The sequence below is a fragment of the Phycodurus eques genome, chromosome 16 (assembly GCF_024500275.1).
Source record: "Phycodurus eques isolate BA_2022a chromosome 16, UOR_Pequ_1.1, whole genome shotgun sequence".
Lineage (NCBI taxonomy): Eukaryota > Metazoa > Chordata > Actinopteri > Syngnathiformes > Syngnathidae > Phycodurus > Phycodurus eques.
The window spans coordinates 23630293-23645489 of record NC_084540.1 but is presented as its reverse complement, the minus strand read 5'-3'; the positions used below and the strand labels follow the sequence as shown (position 1 = coordinate 23645489).

The 15197-nt window shown below is 49.8% G+C and overlaps 1 protein-coding gene across 4 annotated transcripts; it reads left to right on the top strand.

Annotated features, from left to right (window-relative positions):
- The first annotated feature begins 1405 nt into the window (after positions 1-1405).
- wnk4b (WNK lysine deficient protein kinase 4b) lies at positions 1406-15016 on the top strand. 4 transcript variants are annotated; one of them, XM_061700086.1, is made up of 24 exons: positions 1406-1540; positions 1709-1858; positions 1925-2277; positions 3999-4171; positions 4248-4468; positions 4542-4699; positions 5115-5203; positions 5289-5508; positions 5632-5808; positions 5964-6072; positions 6154-6296; positions 6371-6435; positions 6546-6681; positions 6753-6869; positions 7153-7254; positions 7324-7378; positions 7447-7542; positions 7620-8017; positions 11677-11707; positions 11795-11844; positions 11928-11976; positions 12075-12399; positions 12464-12621; positions 13999-14183. In XM_061700086.1, exons 3-24 carry the CDS (start codon positions 1984-1986, stop codon positions 14151-14153), a joined length of 3321 nt encoding a protein of 1106 aa, XP_061556070.1. In that variant the 5' UTR covers positions 1406-1540; positions 1709-1858; positions 1925-1983; the 3' UTR covers positions 14154-14183. The 4 variants fall into 4 exon arrangements, with proteins under 4 accessions (XP_061556070.1, XP_061556071.1, XP_061556069.1 ...); XM_061700088.1 differs by lacking the exon at positions 13999-14183 and adding exons at positions 14190-14257; positions 14340-15016 and having other exon boundaries at positions 1409-1540; positions 1709-2277; XM_061700087.1 differs by having other exon boundaries at positions 1709-2277; positions 6789-6869.
- The last annotated feature ends 181 nt before the right edge of the window (positions 15017-15197 follow it).

Below are 15197 nucleotides of genomic sequence, written 5' to 3'. Positions count from 1 at the left end.
CTTTCTTGCAGCTCCCAGATAAAATTTACCCTAAAACTAAAAAAAAGACTAGAGTTACAAGTTGTGTTTTTTCATTAGCATTAAGCTAGCGGTCTTAAATGAGGCGAATAAATAGACGGGTTACTGTACTACTACGACTACTACTACCATAAATAGGTTGGTCTTTTGGTTTTCTCGCTGACGACTTTGACCTCCTAGCTTAGCATTGACGTAGGCAGAGGTGAGTAGTAACGCGCTCCATTTCCTCTGTTACATTGACTCAAGTAACATTTTCCATAAACTGTACTTGTCAGAGTACTTTAAATGCACCGTACTTTTTACTTTTACTTGAGTATTTCTGTGAAGAAGGATCGATACTTTTACTCTGTTACAATGATCGACAAGCCGTTCGCTACTTTTATTCATTCATTCTTGCGTGTGCGCGTCTACTATTAGACTCCATCTTCGACTTCCGCACAGGGCGGCCGTTGCACCAATCAAACGTGAACACGAATGTGATTTGACTCCAATTCACCAATCAGACGACACAAGGCAGTCACATGACCGCGCACATAGCCGTGCGACTGTGTTTATTTTACAGACTCCAAAAAACCACAGCTTTATCATGCAGCTCTTAAATTGTGACTGCCCAAACTTGGATATTTCAGCCCACTTCTAACTTGAGAACACATCTTGCGGTAATTTGCAGATGTTTCTACTGTTGTTTTGCCAGTGGATATGGCAAAATTAGCACTATCCCTATGGTGTCGCATATGCACACACAGTCATTAAGTCTGTTCGGCAAACAGCTTCTTCATGAAGTCATTTAAGCGAATAAAGTAAAAAATGTTTCTGTCGGGCCCAATGTATGTGTTGTTGGTTTTTGGGCAGTTAAAAATTGAAATGGTGGCAGGTGTGTGTCCACTCCCACATATTATTATTTTTGTATTTGATTTGATGTTCATGCTCTGATTTAGAAAAATAAAAATAAAATCAGAAGTTACTCACAAATGACTCTTGACTTGAGTAGTTTTTTCATTGAGTACTTTCTTACTCTTACGCAAGTAAATATTTGGATGACGACTTTTGACTTTTACTTGAGTCATATTATTCTAAAGTAACAGTACTCTTACTTGAGTCGAATATTTGGCTACTCTCCCCGCCTGTGGCCGTAGGGACGCAGCTCAAATCCGGCCTCACCTGTGTGAACTTTGCATGTTCTCCGTGTGCCTGCGTGGGTTTTCTCCTCGCATATTCCAAAAACACGGCCGGTAGGTTGATCAAAGACGTCATTGCCCGTAGGTGTGAATGTGAGTGCGAATGGTTGTTTGTTTGTATGTGCCCTGCGATTGGCTGTCGACCAGTTCAGGGTGTACCCCGCCTCTCGCCCAGAGTTAGCTGGGATAGGAGGACAAGTGGCACGGAAAGTTGATGGATGGCTTCTGGAGGCGATGGGGAGGCAGTGGAGTTTTTGGAGTATTGCTGTATTCAATATAATTGAAGAAATGAGAACTTTTAAAACGTTTTCAATTATTATTGAAAAGTGTTATGTATGAATGTGGTATGTTACTTTGTATTGGTTTTGTTTATTTTTGTTTCACATTCTGGACATAAAATTGTTCTTTTAAATCAAAATATGAAGACAAAAATAATTGAATATAAACAAAATTGGAAACTGTTGTAAAACTAAAAGTTCTCTTACAATTAAAGGACTAACGTTGCATTCCAGGTATCAGCTGGGAGGAGCTTGTGTCATCTGTGCGCAGCTGATAGAGAGGATTTCACGCTCTGGGCCTCACGGCTTCTACTTCTCCTTCTTCTTCTTCTGGTTACTTCCTGCATCCGCTGTTCTTCATTTGCTTCTTCTTGTTCTTGACAGGTTGACTGCTCCTCATTTCTTCTTCTTCTTCTTCTTCTTGATGTTCATTTTCTGACCGGACTGCAGCCATCTCACGAAAGCGACGATGGCTGCAGTGAAATCTTGAAAGCAGACGCCAGGACGTCATGGAGGACGACAGCAAAACGACCGAGGACCGAGCGGCGCAGTCGGCTGCTCGAGGGAGCGTCCCGGAGGACCGTTCCAATGGAGAGAGCGGCTCGGACTCGGGCGAGGAGACGGCGGCGTCGGCGGCGTTGTTGACGTCGGACGCGGACGAGGTGGCCACCAAGGCCGTGGCGTCCTCGCCCGACGGGCGATTCCTCAAGTTTGACATCGAGATCGGACGAGGATCCTTCAAGAACGTCTACAAGGGCCTTGACACCGAGACCACCGTCGAGGTGGCCTGGTGCGAGCTGGAGGTAGCGCACGCACACGCACACATACGCAAACACGTGCGCATACACACGTACATGGGTGGATAAACACACACACACACACACACACACATATACCTGCACACACATACACACAGGTACACACACGAGGGGTGGTGCGCAAAGGTCACATGTGTCCGCATGTGTGTGTGTGCACGTGTGTGTCTACACATGCACGTTGTGTCACACCCATGAATGACCACACAAATCAGCAGTCATGATGGAGTCAAGGTCACGACCTTCACCTCCTGTGCTTCTATTGGCCTATTGGCCTCTATATGCCTACACACACCTCATCAAGCCGGCTTTGATGTGAGTGTGTGCGTAAGATAAAGCGCTTGCCGATGACTCAGTAATTTATGCATCATCTGATTGGACATGACAGCTGGCTGATGTTGATAACAGCACACACGTAAACATGTACAGTGGGTGGAAAAAATATGTATATGTTAGATTTCTGCACAAATTGGTCATCAAATGTAGTCTGATCTTCATATAAATCACAAGAATAAACAAACACTCTGCTTAAACTAATAACACACAAACAATTGCATGTTTTCATATTTTTATACAGTACAACATGTAAACATTCATAATAGGACAGGGAGGAAAAGGTAAGTGAACCCTTGGAGTTAATAAGTGGTTGACCCTTGACCCTTTGGCAGCAATAACCTCATGCAAAAGTTTCCTGTAGTTACAGATCAGACGTGCACAACAATCAGGAGGAATTTTGGACCGTTCGTCTGCACAAAACTGTGGCAGTTCAGTAAGATTCCTGGGATGACTGCTGTGAATAACTCTCTCGAGGTCATGCCACAGCATCTCAATTGCGTCATCCCAGGAATCTTGCTCAACTGCCACAGTTTTGTGCAGAGTAAGGGTCCTAAATCATCCTGCCGGCTGCGCACGTCTGCGCCGCAGCGACGGGGAACGTTTGCTTCAGCGGATTGCTGACGATTGGGGTCGAGGGTCAACCGCTGATGAAATCGAAGGGTTGACCTTTTCCTACCTGTCCTGTGATGGTTTACATGTTATCCATCCATCCATCCATCCATTTTCCTCCACTTATCAGCAACCGGATGTTTACGTTATTTTCAATTACAAATAATAGGAAAACATAATTGTTTGCGCGGCACAGAGGTGTGAACGTGAGTGCGAACGCTTGTTTGTTTCCATGTGTCCTGCGACTGGCTGGCGACCAGTTCAGGGTGTACTCCGCCTCTCGCCCAGAGTTAGCTGGAAGAGACTCCAGCACGCCCGCGACCCGCGTGAGGAGAAGCCTTACGGAAAAGGGATTGATGGATAATTGTTTGTGCGGTGTTAGTTTAAGCAGACAAAACATTGAATGACCAACTCATGCAGAAATTAAAGAGTTCAAATATTTGTCCTCCCACTGTATAAACACACACACACACACACACATACACACTGAATGAGTACCTTAATGTTTTCCAAATTGTTTGTGCTGTTTATTTTGTTGTTTTATGTTGCTGTTATCTTGTCAGTGTTGTTTGTCCCGGCAGCGCATTGACTGAGCGGTTTGCGCAATCACGAAGTTCAAACCTTCCTGTGTGTTCCAAAAACACGTTAGCATGTTAGAGTCACTGAATATGCAGAAACTGTTCAAAAATGTGAATGTGCGTTTGCCTGTCCTGGCGCCGGGCGAGCGACCGGTCCGCGTTTTGCTGACGGTTTTGCTCCATCAGACCCAGCGGCTGACCCGTGCCGAGCGTCAGCGTTTCGGAGAGGAGGTGGAGATGCTGAAGGGGCTCCAGCACCCGAACATCGTCCGTTTCTTCGACTCGTGGAAGTCGGCGCCGAACGGTCGCAAGTGCACCGTCCTGGTGACCGAGCTCATGACGTCGGGGACCCTCAAGACGTTAGTCCGCCGCCCCCGCCGCCCGTCGCCCGGCTTCCCGTCCCGCTGACCCTGCCCCCCTCCTCCCGCCCCTCAGTTACCTTCGCAGATTCCGTCCAATGAAGCTGAAACTGCTTCGGCGTTGGAGCTTCCAGATCCTCAAAGGTCTTCACTTCCTGCACTCGCGCAGCCCTCCTATCCTGCACCGGGACCTCAAGTGTGACAACGTCTTCATCACGGGACCCTCGGCCTCCGTCAAGATCGGAGACCTAGGCCTGGCCACCCTCAAGAAGGCCTCCTTCGCCAAGAGCGTCATCGGTAAGACGAACGCAGCTGTGACATCGCAGTGCCATCGCAACGTCATCCCGCTCGTGTCTGGCGGTGCGTTCAGGAACCCCGGAGTTCATGGCTCCCGAGATGTACGAGGAGAAGTACGACGAGGCGGTGGACGTGTACGCCTTCGGGATGTGCATCCTGGAAATGGCCACGTCCGAGTACCCGTACTCAGAGTGCGAAAACGCCGCTCAGATTTACCGCAAGGTCACCAACGTAAGTGACGCCTGGACAAGCTTCTCCACGGGTCTCACTCTCATCTCACTCTCGTCTCACGCTAGTCTCATGCTCGTCTCACTCTCTTATCACTTTCGTCTCACTCTCGTATCATGCTCGCCTCACTCGTGTCTCATGCCCGTCTCGCACTTGTCTCACGCCTGTCTTCGTCTCGTCTCACTCGTGTCTCATGCTCGTCTCTCTCATCTCACTCGTGTCTCATGCTCGTCTCACGCTGGTCTCACTCTCATATGATTTGCATCTCATGCTCACGCCCGTTTCCCACCTATCTCACTCGTGTCTCACTCTCGTCCCACCTCTTGCCTTGCCCTTGTGTCACTCATGTCTCGCTTGCACCTCAAGTGCATCTCACGCCAGTCTCGCCGGCGTCTCACTCGCTCTATCGCTGTTACAGGGAATCAAGCCGGACAGTTTGTCCAAGGTCACAGTTCCCGAGCTGAAGGACATCATCGAGGGATGCATCCACACCGACAGCAGCGAGAGGTACCACCCGCTTAGGGCCAGCGTAGCAGCAGCAGCGCTGGCGTCTTGGCCTCGCCCCCTGTAACCCAACCGGCCCCTCGCGCAGGTTCACAGTTCAGGACCTTCTGGAACAGCGCTTCTTCCAGGGTCAGCTGGGCGTTCACGTGGAGCCGGCCGAGGACGACGACGGCAGCAAGTCGGCGCTCATGCTGTGGCTGAGGACGGACGGCCCCAAGAGGCTTCACGGAAAATACAAAGACAACAACGCCATCGAGTTCCTCTACGAGCTCCACAACGACGTCCCCGAGGTGGTCGCCCAGGAGATGGTAGGCCACGTCATATCATCATGACAACAACACCCACAAACACACACGCACGCACACATCTATCTCTCACACACTCACTCTTTCACACAAACTCGCTCACTCACAAAGCCCACCTTCTGGAAGGTGGTGCTGGGATTTGTGTCGGAGGGCGACTACAAGCTGGTGGCGATGGCCATCCGAGACGGCGTCACCGCGATCAAGCGGCAGCGGGTCAAACAGCGCCGATTGGCCGAAGAGGCCGCCCAGGAGAGCGAAGGCCGCCCGCCCCCGCCTCCCAAGTCATCCGATCAGCAACGAGAGGTGCGTTCAGGCTCTGTTGGCAATGTGGGAAATATCATCAGCGGGTTTGAGTGTATGTGTGTATTTGAGTGTGTTGGTGAATGAATTTGTGTGCGACAATGTCCGGGTGAGTGTGTGAGTCTGTGTATGAATATTAATGCTAATGCCTCCATCAGAACTCCGAAGCTACCGCCGCATCCTGGCTACAAGCCCCGCCCCCTGCCGCAGTGACACCATCCCCTGGAGGCCAGGTGCATGATGGAAGCGAAACGATGGCCACTGCAGGTTAGATTTGACTTCCTGATTGGACATCGACATGATTGACAGTTGGCGGACGTTGATGCGTTCTCGTGGTCGTCACGGCAGCGAAACGACTGTCGGAAGCCGCTCCGGAAGCTGCTACGGAAGCCCCGCCCCCTCCTGTCACTTCTCAGCTAAGCGCTTACGCCTCGCCGCCCAGGGCCCGGCTGTCGAAGGCTCCGCCCTTTCCTGTGCTGCGCTACCCCAGGGTGAGTAGGGGGCGGGGCTGCGGAGGGGGCGGGGCTACAGTAGGTGCAACGTCAGTCCAATTTTTTGCTGTCAGAGCCTCGCGGTGTCGCAACATGAGCCTACGCAAGCGATACACGGGGTCTCCTCACCTGCCGACAGGTAACACGCACGTACACACACCTACGCACACGCCCATTCAATAACATGCACACAACACACGCACACACACACACATACACTTAAGGATCACAAGTGGTTGACTGTTGTAGCTGCGCATCTGACGTGACGTCGGGTTTGAGTGACGGCAACGACGGCCAATCAGACAAGAGCTACCAGGAAGTGACCGAGCGGCATCCTGACAGGAAGTTGAGGAGGAAAATGAGGGCACAGCTGAGGCTCACAGGGGTGAGCGAGAACCCCAACGGCACCCTATTGCATGTTTGTGTGTTTGCGTGTTTGTGTTGACATGCGTCCAGGTCTCCAACATGGCCGACCGCGTGGTGGAATGTCAGCTGAGCACTCATGACAGCAAGATGGTGACCTTCAAGTTTGACCTAGACGGTGACAACCCCGAAGACATCGCCTCCGTGATGGTGAGCGGCAGGTGGCAAACGTTCTCCGCCTCCAGATTTAAGGAGCAGCACAGATACCTGTGTCAAAAAAAAGTAGAAGTACTGATGCAACTCCTTCAGTAGCTTTCGTCGTTTGAAAGTATGGATGAGAATGTATACATACCTGATAAAAAAAAGTAATACTCATGTAATGTACAGAAAGATAGCGTACCTGAAAAAGTATTTGTACTTGGCCACTTGCCACCACTGGTGTGTATACATGTACTCTCGCATGCGTGTGTGTGCGCGTGCGTCTGTGAGACAGTTGCACAGAGACTTCATCCTGGCGAGCGAGCGAACAGCATTCGTCCTGCGCATGTATGACATCATCGGCAGGGCGGAGTCTATGATGATGCAACAGAAGCAGGTGCGCTTCGACACGTACACACACACGACAGGAAGTCACACCCGATGACATCACTGTGTCACACGATAGACCGAGACGGCGGCCGAGCGCTCGTCCAGTACGCCGTCCGGCCCCCCATTCGATGGTGAGACTTTGATTGACAGCTCACACTCGATCGACACGTCGGACTTGATCGACGAGCCTTCCCGGCAGATTTGGCGGAGGCTGAGCAGTCCCCCTCCAAGGATGTCAAGGCTGAGGCCACGCCCCTCGCCGCACCGCCGCTGTCGCAGTCTTCCTACAATTCCGGTAATCAGGGGTCAAGGGGTCATGAGAGTTCACCCAGGCCTGCTCTGGAACTATCTAAATTGCCTGTCTCTCCTCAGCCACCCCGGCCCCCCACACAGAGGCCCCACCGTCTGCCCAGTATCCCTCTCAGCCTCTGGCGTACGCTCCCTACGCCTCGGCCACTGCCCCCCCTCCTCAGTGGCCGCCCACCAGCGCCCCTCCGCTCTCCTCCCCCGTGGGCGGGGCCCCTCAGTGGCCACCCCCCGACCAACCTCTCTTCTCTCTGGCCAACATGATGTCGCTAGCCATGAGCATGGCCAGCTCCTTGCTGCCCGCGCACGGGCTCCCTCCGCCCTTCACGCCCCCCATCCGCCCCTTCTGGCCTTCCGTGTTGCCTGCGTTGGGCCACGCCTCCTTCCGGGCACCTTCGCCCACTGGGACAGGCGGCGCCCGTCGGGAGCAACAGGGGGCGTCGGTCAGCTGCAGCCCCACAGAGGTGAGTCGCTGATTCCTGCATCCATCCATTCTCAATACCGCTCATCCTATTCAGGGTCGCGGGGGGTGGCGGGGGGCCGGAGCCTATCCCAGCTGACTTTGGGCGAAAGGCGGACTACGCCCTGAACTGGTCGCGCGTCAATCGCAGGGCACATACAGACGCGGACAACCATTGGCACTCACATTCACACCGTCACTGAGTGGGAACTGATCCCACGGTGCCCGAGCCAAAGTCAGGCGAGTGCACCGCTACACCATCAGTGACCGTCGGTGATTCAATTCAGTTCCCTTCCATTTTAATCGCAGCACAACTTTACACATAAATCGGATCTCGAAGCACGCTCCTCACTCGTTCAAAAGACCAACTGACCTCAACATGAGCAAGCTCCATCTCGTACTCCATCTCGAGTACGAGATGGACTTCTGGAACAGATCTGCTTCGAATAACCAAGTACATGACGAGCATGAGCTGTCCTTTTCGGCATCGATATGAATATGAAATTCACCAACTATAATTATTGTATCTGGACTAATTACTAGGCTCGAGAGCGGTTTTGAGAATTCCGTTCGAAACTCCGAGTAAGGTCCGGGAAGGCCGTAAATGATGACCAATTCTTTTTGAGAGTTTATATGACAAGGAGGAGTGGATGTATTTAGACTGTATTTATTTAGACTAATATGTTCATCTTGATTCAGTCAGGTTTCAGTCAGACAGAAGAGCTCCACGTCACGCTCCGAAATCAGATCATTGACAGTGACTGCTTTTTTTTTTTTTTTTTTTATAAATAAAGATCTCATGTTTAAAAGTTAGCATTTAATTCTTGAATTTCAATGCATGAGTGATTTGGTAGGTTTAATTTGAATTCGAATTTCAATTGACGTTGTCGACGAAGCTGATGTTCGTTTCCGCACGTGCTGACTGGCGCCGCGTGTTGGGAACGAGAATCTGGCTAAATTGTCCAGAGGCGTTGGACAGCAGTGGAATTTGGACCAGAGACGAATGCTGATTTTCCGCAGTTTTTAGGAGATCAAAGAGATCCCCAAAGTCCCCTTTTTTAAGCCCTGTTTGCTGACGGGCTGTGTTGTTGGAGCCAACGTGTTTCAAACCACACTCTTGATGGATGCTGGCAGTGAGGACTTGAGACTGGGGAGTTTTGCTGGCACGGTGGATCCTGTGAAGCAACCAATTATTAGTGGATTGATGTTGGGCTGCTTCATTGATTTGGGTGGAGATTGGTAGTGAGAAGAGTACAACCCGGCGAAGAAGTGAGTGGGGCCATAGTTTCCCCTTCAGAGTCACACGGCATTGGGTTTAGTCGCTGAGGGAATCGACTGCTAATTGTGGTAGAAGTCGGCAATCGGTCCACTGAGCGTTGCTTTATTTCGCCAGCCGGTGATATGCTGCGAGTCTGGACAGGGTTAGAGAGATCTAGCGGCAGAAGCTAGTTTCCGGAGTGAGGCTGAGTAGCGATCCAAGAAGGACTAAATTCCTGAGCACAATGTTTCCAACTGGAGACCACGTTGCAGTGGAAAGTACGGGTAAGCGGTATTTTATCCTTATCAGATATACAACCCCAATTCCAATGAAGTTGGGACCTTGTGTTAAACATAAATAAAAACAGAATCCAATGATTTGCAAATCATGTTCAACCTATATGGAATCGAATACACTACAAAGACAAGATATTTCATGTTCAAACTGATCAACTTGATTGTTTTTAGCAAATAATCATGGCTGCAACAGGTTCCACAAAAGCTGGCACAGGTGGCAGAAAGAGTGAGAAAGTTGAGGAATGCTCATCAAACACCTGTTTGGAACATCCCACAGGTGAACAGGCGAATCGGGAACAGGTGGGTGCCGTGATTGAGTAGAAAAGGAAGTTCCCTGAATCGCTCAGTCATTCACAAGCAAAGATGGGGCGAGGGTCACCTCTTTGTGAACAAGTGCCTGAGAAAATAGTCCAACAATTTAAGCACAATGTTCCTCAACGTACAATTGCAAGGAATTTCATCATCTACGGTCCATAATATCATCCAAAGGTTCAGAGAATCCTTTGGATGTAAGAGGCGAGGCCGAAAACCGACATCGAATGCCCGTGACCTTCCATCCCTCGGGCGGCACTGCGTCAAAAACCGACATCGATGTGTACAGGGTATCACGGCGTGGGCTCAGGAACACTTCAGAAAACCAATGTCAGTAAATACAGTTGGGCGCTACATCCGTAAATGCAACTTGAAACTCCACAATGTAAAGCAAAAGCCATTTATCAACAACACCCAGAAACGCCGCCGGCTTCTCCGGGCCCGAGCTCATCTAAGATGGACCGACGCAAAGTGGGAAAGTGTTCCGTGGTCCGACGAGTCCACATTTCAGATTGTTTTTGGAAATTGTGGACGTCGTGTCCTCCGGGCCAAAGAGGAAAAGAACCATCCGGACTGTTATGGACGCAAAGTTCAAAAGCCAGCATCTGTGATGGTATGGGGCTGTGTTAGTGCCAATGGCATGGGTCACTTACACGTCTGTGAAGGCACCATTAATGCTGAAAGGTAAATACAGGTTTTGGAGAAACATACGCTGCCATCCAAGCGAAGTCTTTTTCACGGACGCCTCTGCTTATTTCAGCAAGACAATGCCAAACCACATTCTGTACGTGTTACTACAGTGTGGCTTCATAGTAAAAGAGTGCGGGTACTAGACTGGCCTGACTGCGGTCCAGACCCGTCTCCCATTGAAAATGTGTGGCGCATTATGAAGCGTAAAATACGACAACGGAGACCCCGGACTGTTGAACGGCTGAAGCTGTACATGGAGCAAGAATGGGAAATAATTCCACCGACAAAGCTTCAACAATTAGCGTCCTCAGTTCCCAAACGTTTATTGAATGTTGTTCAAAGAAAAGGTGACGTAACACAGTGGTAAACATGAGCCTGTCCCAGCTTTTTTGGAACGTCTTGCAATCATAAAATTCTAAGTGAATGATTATTTTCTAAAAACAATCAAGTATATCAGTTTGAACATTAAATATCTTGTCTTTGTAGTGTATTCAATGAAATATAGGTTGAACATGACTTGCAAATCATTGTATTCTGTTTTTATTTACGTTTTACACAACGTCCCAACTTCATTGGAATTGGGGTTGTATATGAAAAGGTCAGTTCGCTTCGATAAGCGAGTAGCGTAGCAGAGACGGAACCCATAAGTCTGTCACTTCTGATTGGTTCTCGTAATTCCTGGTGACATTTTTTCATTCATTCATTTCCCGTACCGCTTGTCCTCACGCTGGTCGCTGGCGTGCTGGAGCCTATCCCAGCTGTCTTTGTGCGAGAGGCGGGGCTACACCCTGAACCGGTTGCCAGCCAATCGCAGGGCACATAGAAACAAACAACTGGTCGCACTCACATTCACACCTACGGGCAATTTAGGGTCTTCAGTGAACCTAGCACGCATGTTTCTGGGATGTGGGAGGAAACCGGAGTACCCGGAGAAAAGCCAAGCAGGCACGGGGAGAACGTGCAAACTCCACACAGGCCGGGGCGGATTTGAACCCGGGTCCTCAGAACTGGGAGGTGGATGTGCTAACCAGTCGTCCGCCGTGCCGCCTTCCTGGTGACAGCATCATGGAATTCATTATTCTTCCTGCTTATGTCCTTCTTTTTCAGCTAAGTTACCCCTCAACCCTGCCCCCTCATGGTGAGTGTGACATCACATCTGGTGACATCACATCCTGTTACATCTCATTCTGGTCAAAAAGTCTGGTTGCTTTTGTCACATGCACAGGTTCCGCCCCACCCCCAATCCCGCTAGCCCCGCCTCTTCAACACACGCAAGTAATGTGCTCACTCTGATGCTAATGCTAATGCTAATGCTGACATGGCGCCTGTGAGTCACGCGTGATCAATTTCTGACGCAGGCGCAGTCCGCCGTCACACCATCAACCGGACCGCCGGCCAAATGTGACGGTAACAACACGCACACGCTGACTTTTAACACTTTGTGATGCGCTCATTCATGTTAAAGAGCTCATGAGTTTATTGGCTAGTCATCTACGATGTTTCAGCAATGACTCCGCCCACCCGAAGCGTGGGTCGTTTCCAAGTGACAAGCTCTGAACCCCAGACGGCGCGCTCCCCGCCCCCGTCTCAGATGAGCCAATCGGAGAGCTCCGAGAGCGTCTCAGAGGAAGAGAGCCAATCAGAGAGCAGTTGCTCTGGCGACGCGGGTGGACGGCCGGATGAGCGGAGGAGGAGGGGCGGGCGCAAGGTGACCACCGGTGCGTGGGAGGGGACGTCCGGCGGCCAGTCGCGGAGCCGCTCTTACGTCACGTCCGACGAATCGGACGACGACGACGACACGTGGGACGAGCTGAAGGAGATTCGGGAAAGGTGAGACGGACATACATACGGTTGCCGTGGAAGCGGTGCTCTTTTAACCCCCACCCCGTCCCAGACACCTGCTGGAGGTGCGCCGCCTGCAGGCCAATCAGAAGCGAGAGATGGACGAGCTGTGCCAAAGGATGGGTAAGGGCCCGCCCCTCGGCGCTGTCGCCCCCGCCGCCATGTTGAACCAACGTCGCCTCCATAGGCCTGATGTGCTGCCCCCCGCAGGTCAGAATGAATACTGCACCACAATGCACACACAAGTCACATGACAACATGGCAAGTCATATTTTTCTGTTTTGGAAAATTAAACATCATTCAAAAAATTCATTCACTCAAAAGTCATTCATCAAACTTCGGCAGGTAAGTAGGGGGCAGGGATTGTCGACCGAAGGTCACGTGATTACCGTCTAGAGCAGTGACGTGCAGGGGGTGGGGGGCAATGGGTGCTCTGGCACTTGCCCCTTTTTCGCTTGATGCCCAAAGTGTCCTTTTGTAAGTAAATATATATAATTCATTAATTCATTCATCTTCTGTACCGTTTATCCTCACCAGGGTTGTGGTTGATAATAATAATAATCATCATAATTTAGATTTTGTGTGAAAACCTGTATGTGGCCTTTCAACACTAAAATGTTGTTTAACTCTGCCCCCAAAAAGTGGTTAAATCCCTGGATTGTGGAGTGAGTCGGTTATTTGGGTGAAAGTCCACCGACGTGGTCCAGCCCTTTCAGATAAACAATTACGTGTCATGAAGACCAAAAGAGGCCGAAAGGTGGTTGCTATAGCGACTGTATTTTAATGAATAAAACAAACAAACAAACCAAAAAATCCTTAATTTGTGCTTTGAATTTCTGATCACTGCTTTGCACATAAATAGAAAAAATATAGACCACACTTTCTTTTAATTTCTTGTTCATTTTTAATTTCAGATATATTTCTTTGGGCAAATATAATGAGGGAAAGAAAAACAGCTAAAAAGAGTTTAATTTAAGATCTGATTTCTAGCCATGCCCCATGGTTTTCTTGATGATCAATTAAAATCATACACGCAATATACAACAATTAAGATGAAGTCATATGGAATCAGCTATATTTTGTCATGTTCATTGTATTCCTCAGGTAATGTAGCTTGAGTGGTACCGGGGATGAAAATGAACAAGAAATTGAAGAAACAAGGGTTGTCTAATATGTTTGTTTTTTTTTACAGTTTTTTTAATGGGCAAAATAGGTATAATGTGTGCACAAAATCCTAATTTGTGGGTTAAATCAACTTTGCTGGGAATAAATGTCATTTCGTCTCATCTTGTCAAGAGTCTGCAATGCAAGTTTTTTTTCCAGAATGTCTTTATTCCCAGTTTATAGTTTATTCCCAGCCTGTAATCTTACGACTGTGGCCCCGTCCGTCGTCTCGAGCCGGCCTCCACCTCGACCTCGACCTTAGCGCTTCCAAAGAAGGATCTCTCGATTTGCTCACCCAACTGTCCACTCGGGAGCTAAGAATTTGTTTTCCGTGGCCACAAATGAGCATTTTGTGGCCCCGTTACATTTACATCGTTTCCACGATGTAAATTTGTTTTCCATGTGCCCCCTTTTTACTTGGAGCGCCTGACCCTCCCAAACTCTCTGCATGCCCCTGGTCTAGAGGTCAAAAGGTCATTGCACGCTGTCTCGAGGTAAAGGCAAAAGTGGTATCATCTCTCTGTTTCATGTCAAATGACAACATGACGAGTCATGTGACGGGTCCAATGTCAATGTGAGCAGTCACATGACAAGTGCGCGTGTGTGCGTGCCAGGTATCATGAGAAAGCGTTCTCTGGAGAGGCCGAGCAGAGTGTCGTTTGTGCCGGGACACACGTATGTGGTGAGCCATCGGCAACGTTCTTCTTCCGCTTCCTCCTCTTCTTCTGTGGTTTGCTTTATTGACGTGACCTTTGACCTAACAGCCTGACACCAACCTGAGTGTTGAAGATGAAGATACACGATGTTGATCGTCACTGCTTTGATTCTGGAAGATTCGCCTTCTGTGAGCGCTCGCGGCTGATCGAAACAAAGCTAGCACACAGTCGATGCTAACCCGCTAATGTAGCTAGCCCCGCTAACAACGCCAGCAGCTTCCAGCTGACAACGCCGTGTGTCGTCAGAGCGCTCCACCTAATGGGCGGAGTTTAAAGGCTCGGGCCTTTTAACAAAAAACCACAGGACCCGAGAGGGGACGCCATGACACCTTCGGAACGTCTCGGCAGCCTTTCGGATCACGGAATTTCGGCTTAAGCTAATAAAGTGGATTCAGCTCATCGGCTACCTAGCTAGCTACCTAGCCAAGATGACCGACGAAGAGAGCGCGCGACTTTCCCGGATCGCCGTTACCATGACAACTCAAAGAAGGTGCCGTATCTGCTTGCTATGAGGTTTGTTGGCGAAAGTGATATTGCTGACAAAGGGGAGGTCAACAAAAAACTTCCAAGGACAAAGAACCTCCTTTCAGTTTTTGGAGGAGGAAGTCGGCCTCATTGTAGGCTTGCAGAGCAGGTGTCTGGCCGCAGCGAAAACACGCTTAGAACGTGAGCGCAACCCTCTGATCTGAGACTTGCTGGCTGTTAATAAAGTTTTCTTTGTACAATCGCCTGTATGGGCCGTCTCTTCCTTCATCGCCACCACTTCATCGTCGTCATCTTGTACCCCGCGAACGAGAAGAGCCCGATAAACTCCGAAGCGACCCCGCCGGCCTCACGTGCGCATCTCGTCATCATGTGACCTCGAAGCGGAGATGCGTTACCATCACCGTGCAGCCGAACAAAGTC

Excerpts from the sequence above, each read along its gene's own strand:
- wnk4b (XM_061700086.1), top strand. The coding sequence starts at position 1,984 with ATGGAGGACGACAGCAAAACGACCGAGGACCGAGCGGCGCAGTCGGCT. Across the intron at positions 11,977-12,074 it reads ACCGCCGGCCAAATGTGACG|CAATGACTCCGCCCACCCGA; the intron begins GTAACAACACGC and ends ACGATGTTTCAG. Across the intron at positions 12,400-12,463 it reads CTGAAGGAGATTCGGGAAAG|ACACCTGCTGGAGGTGCGCC; the intron begins GTGAGACGGACA and ends ACCCCGTCCCAG.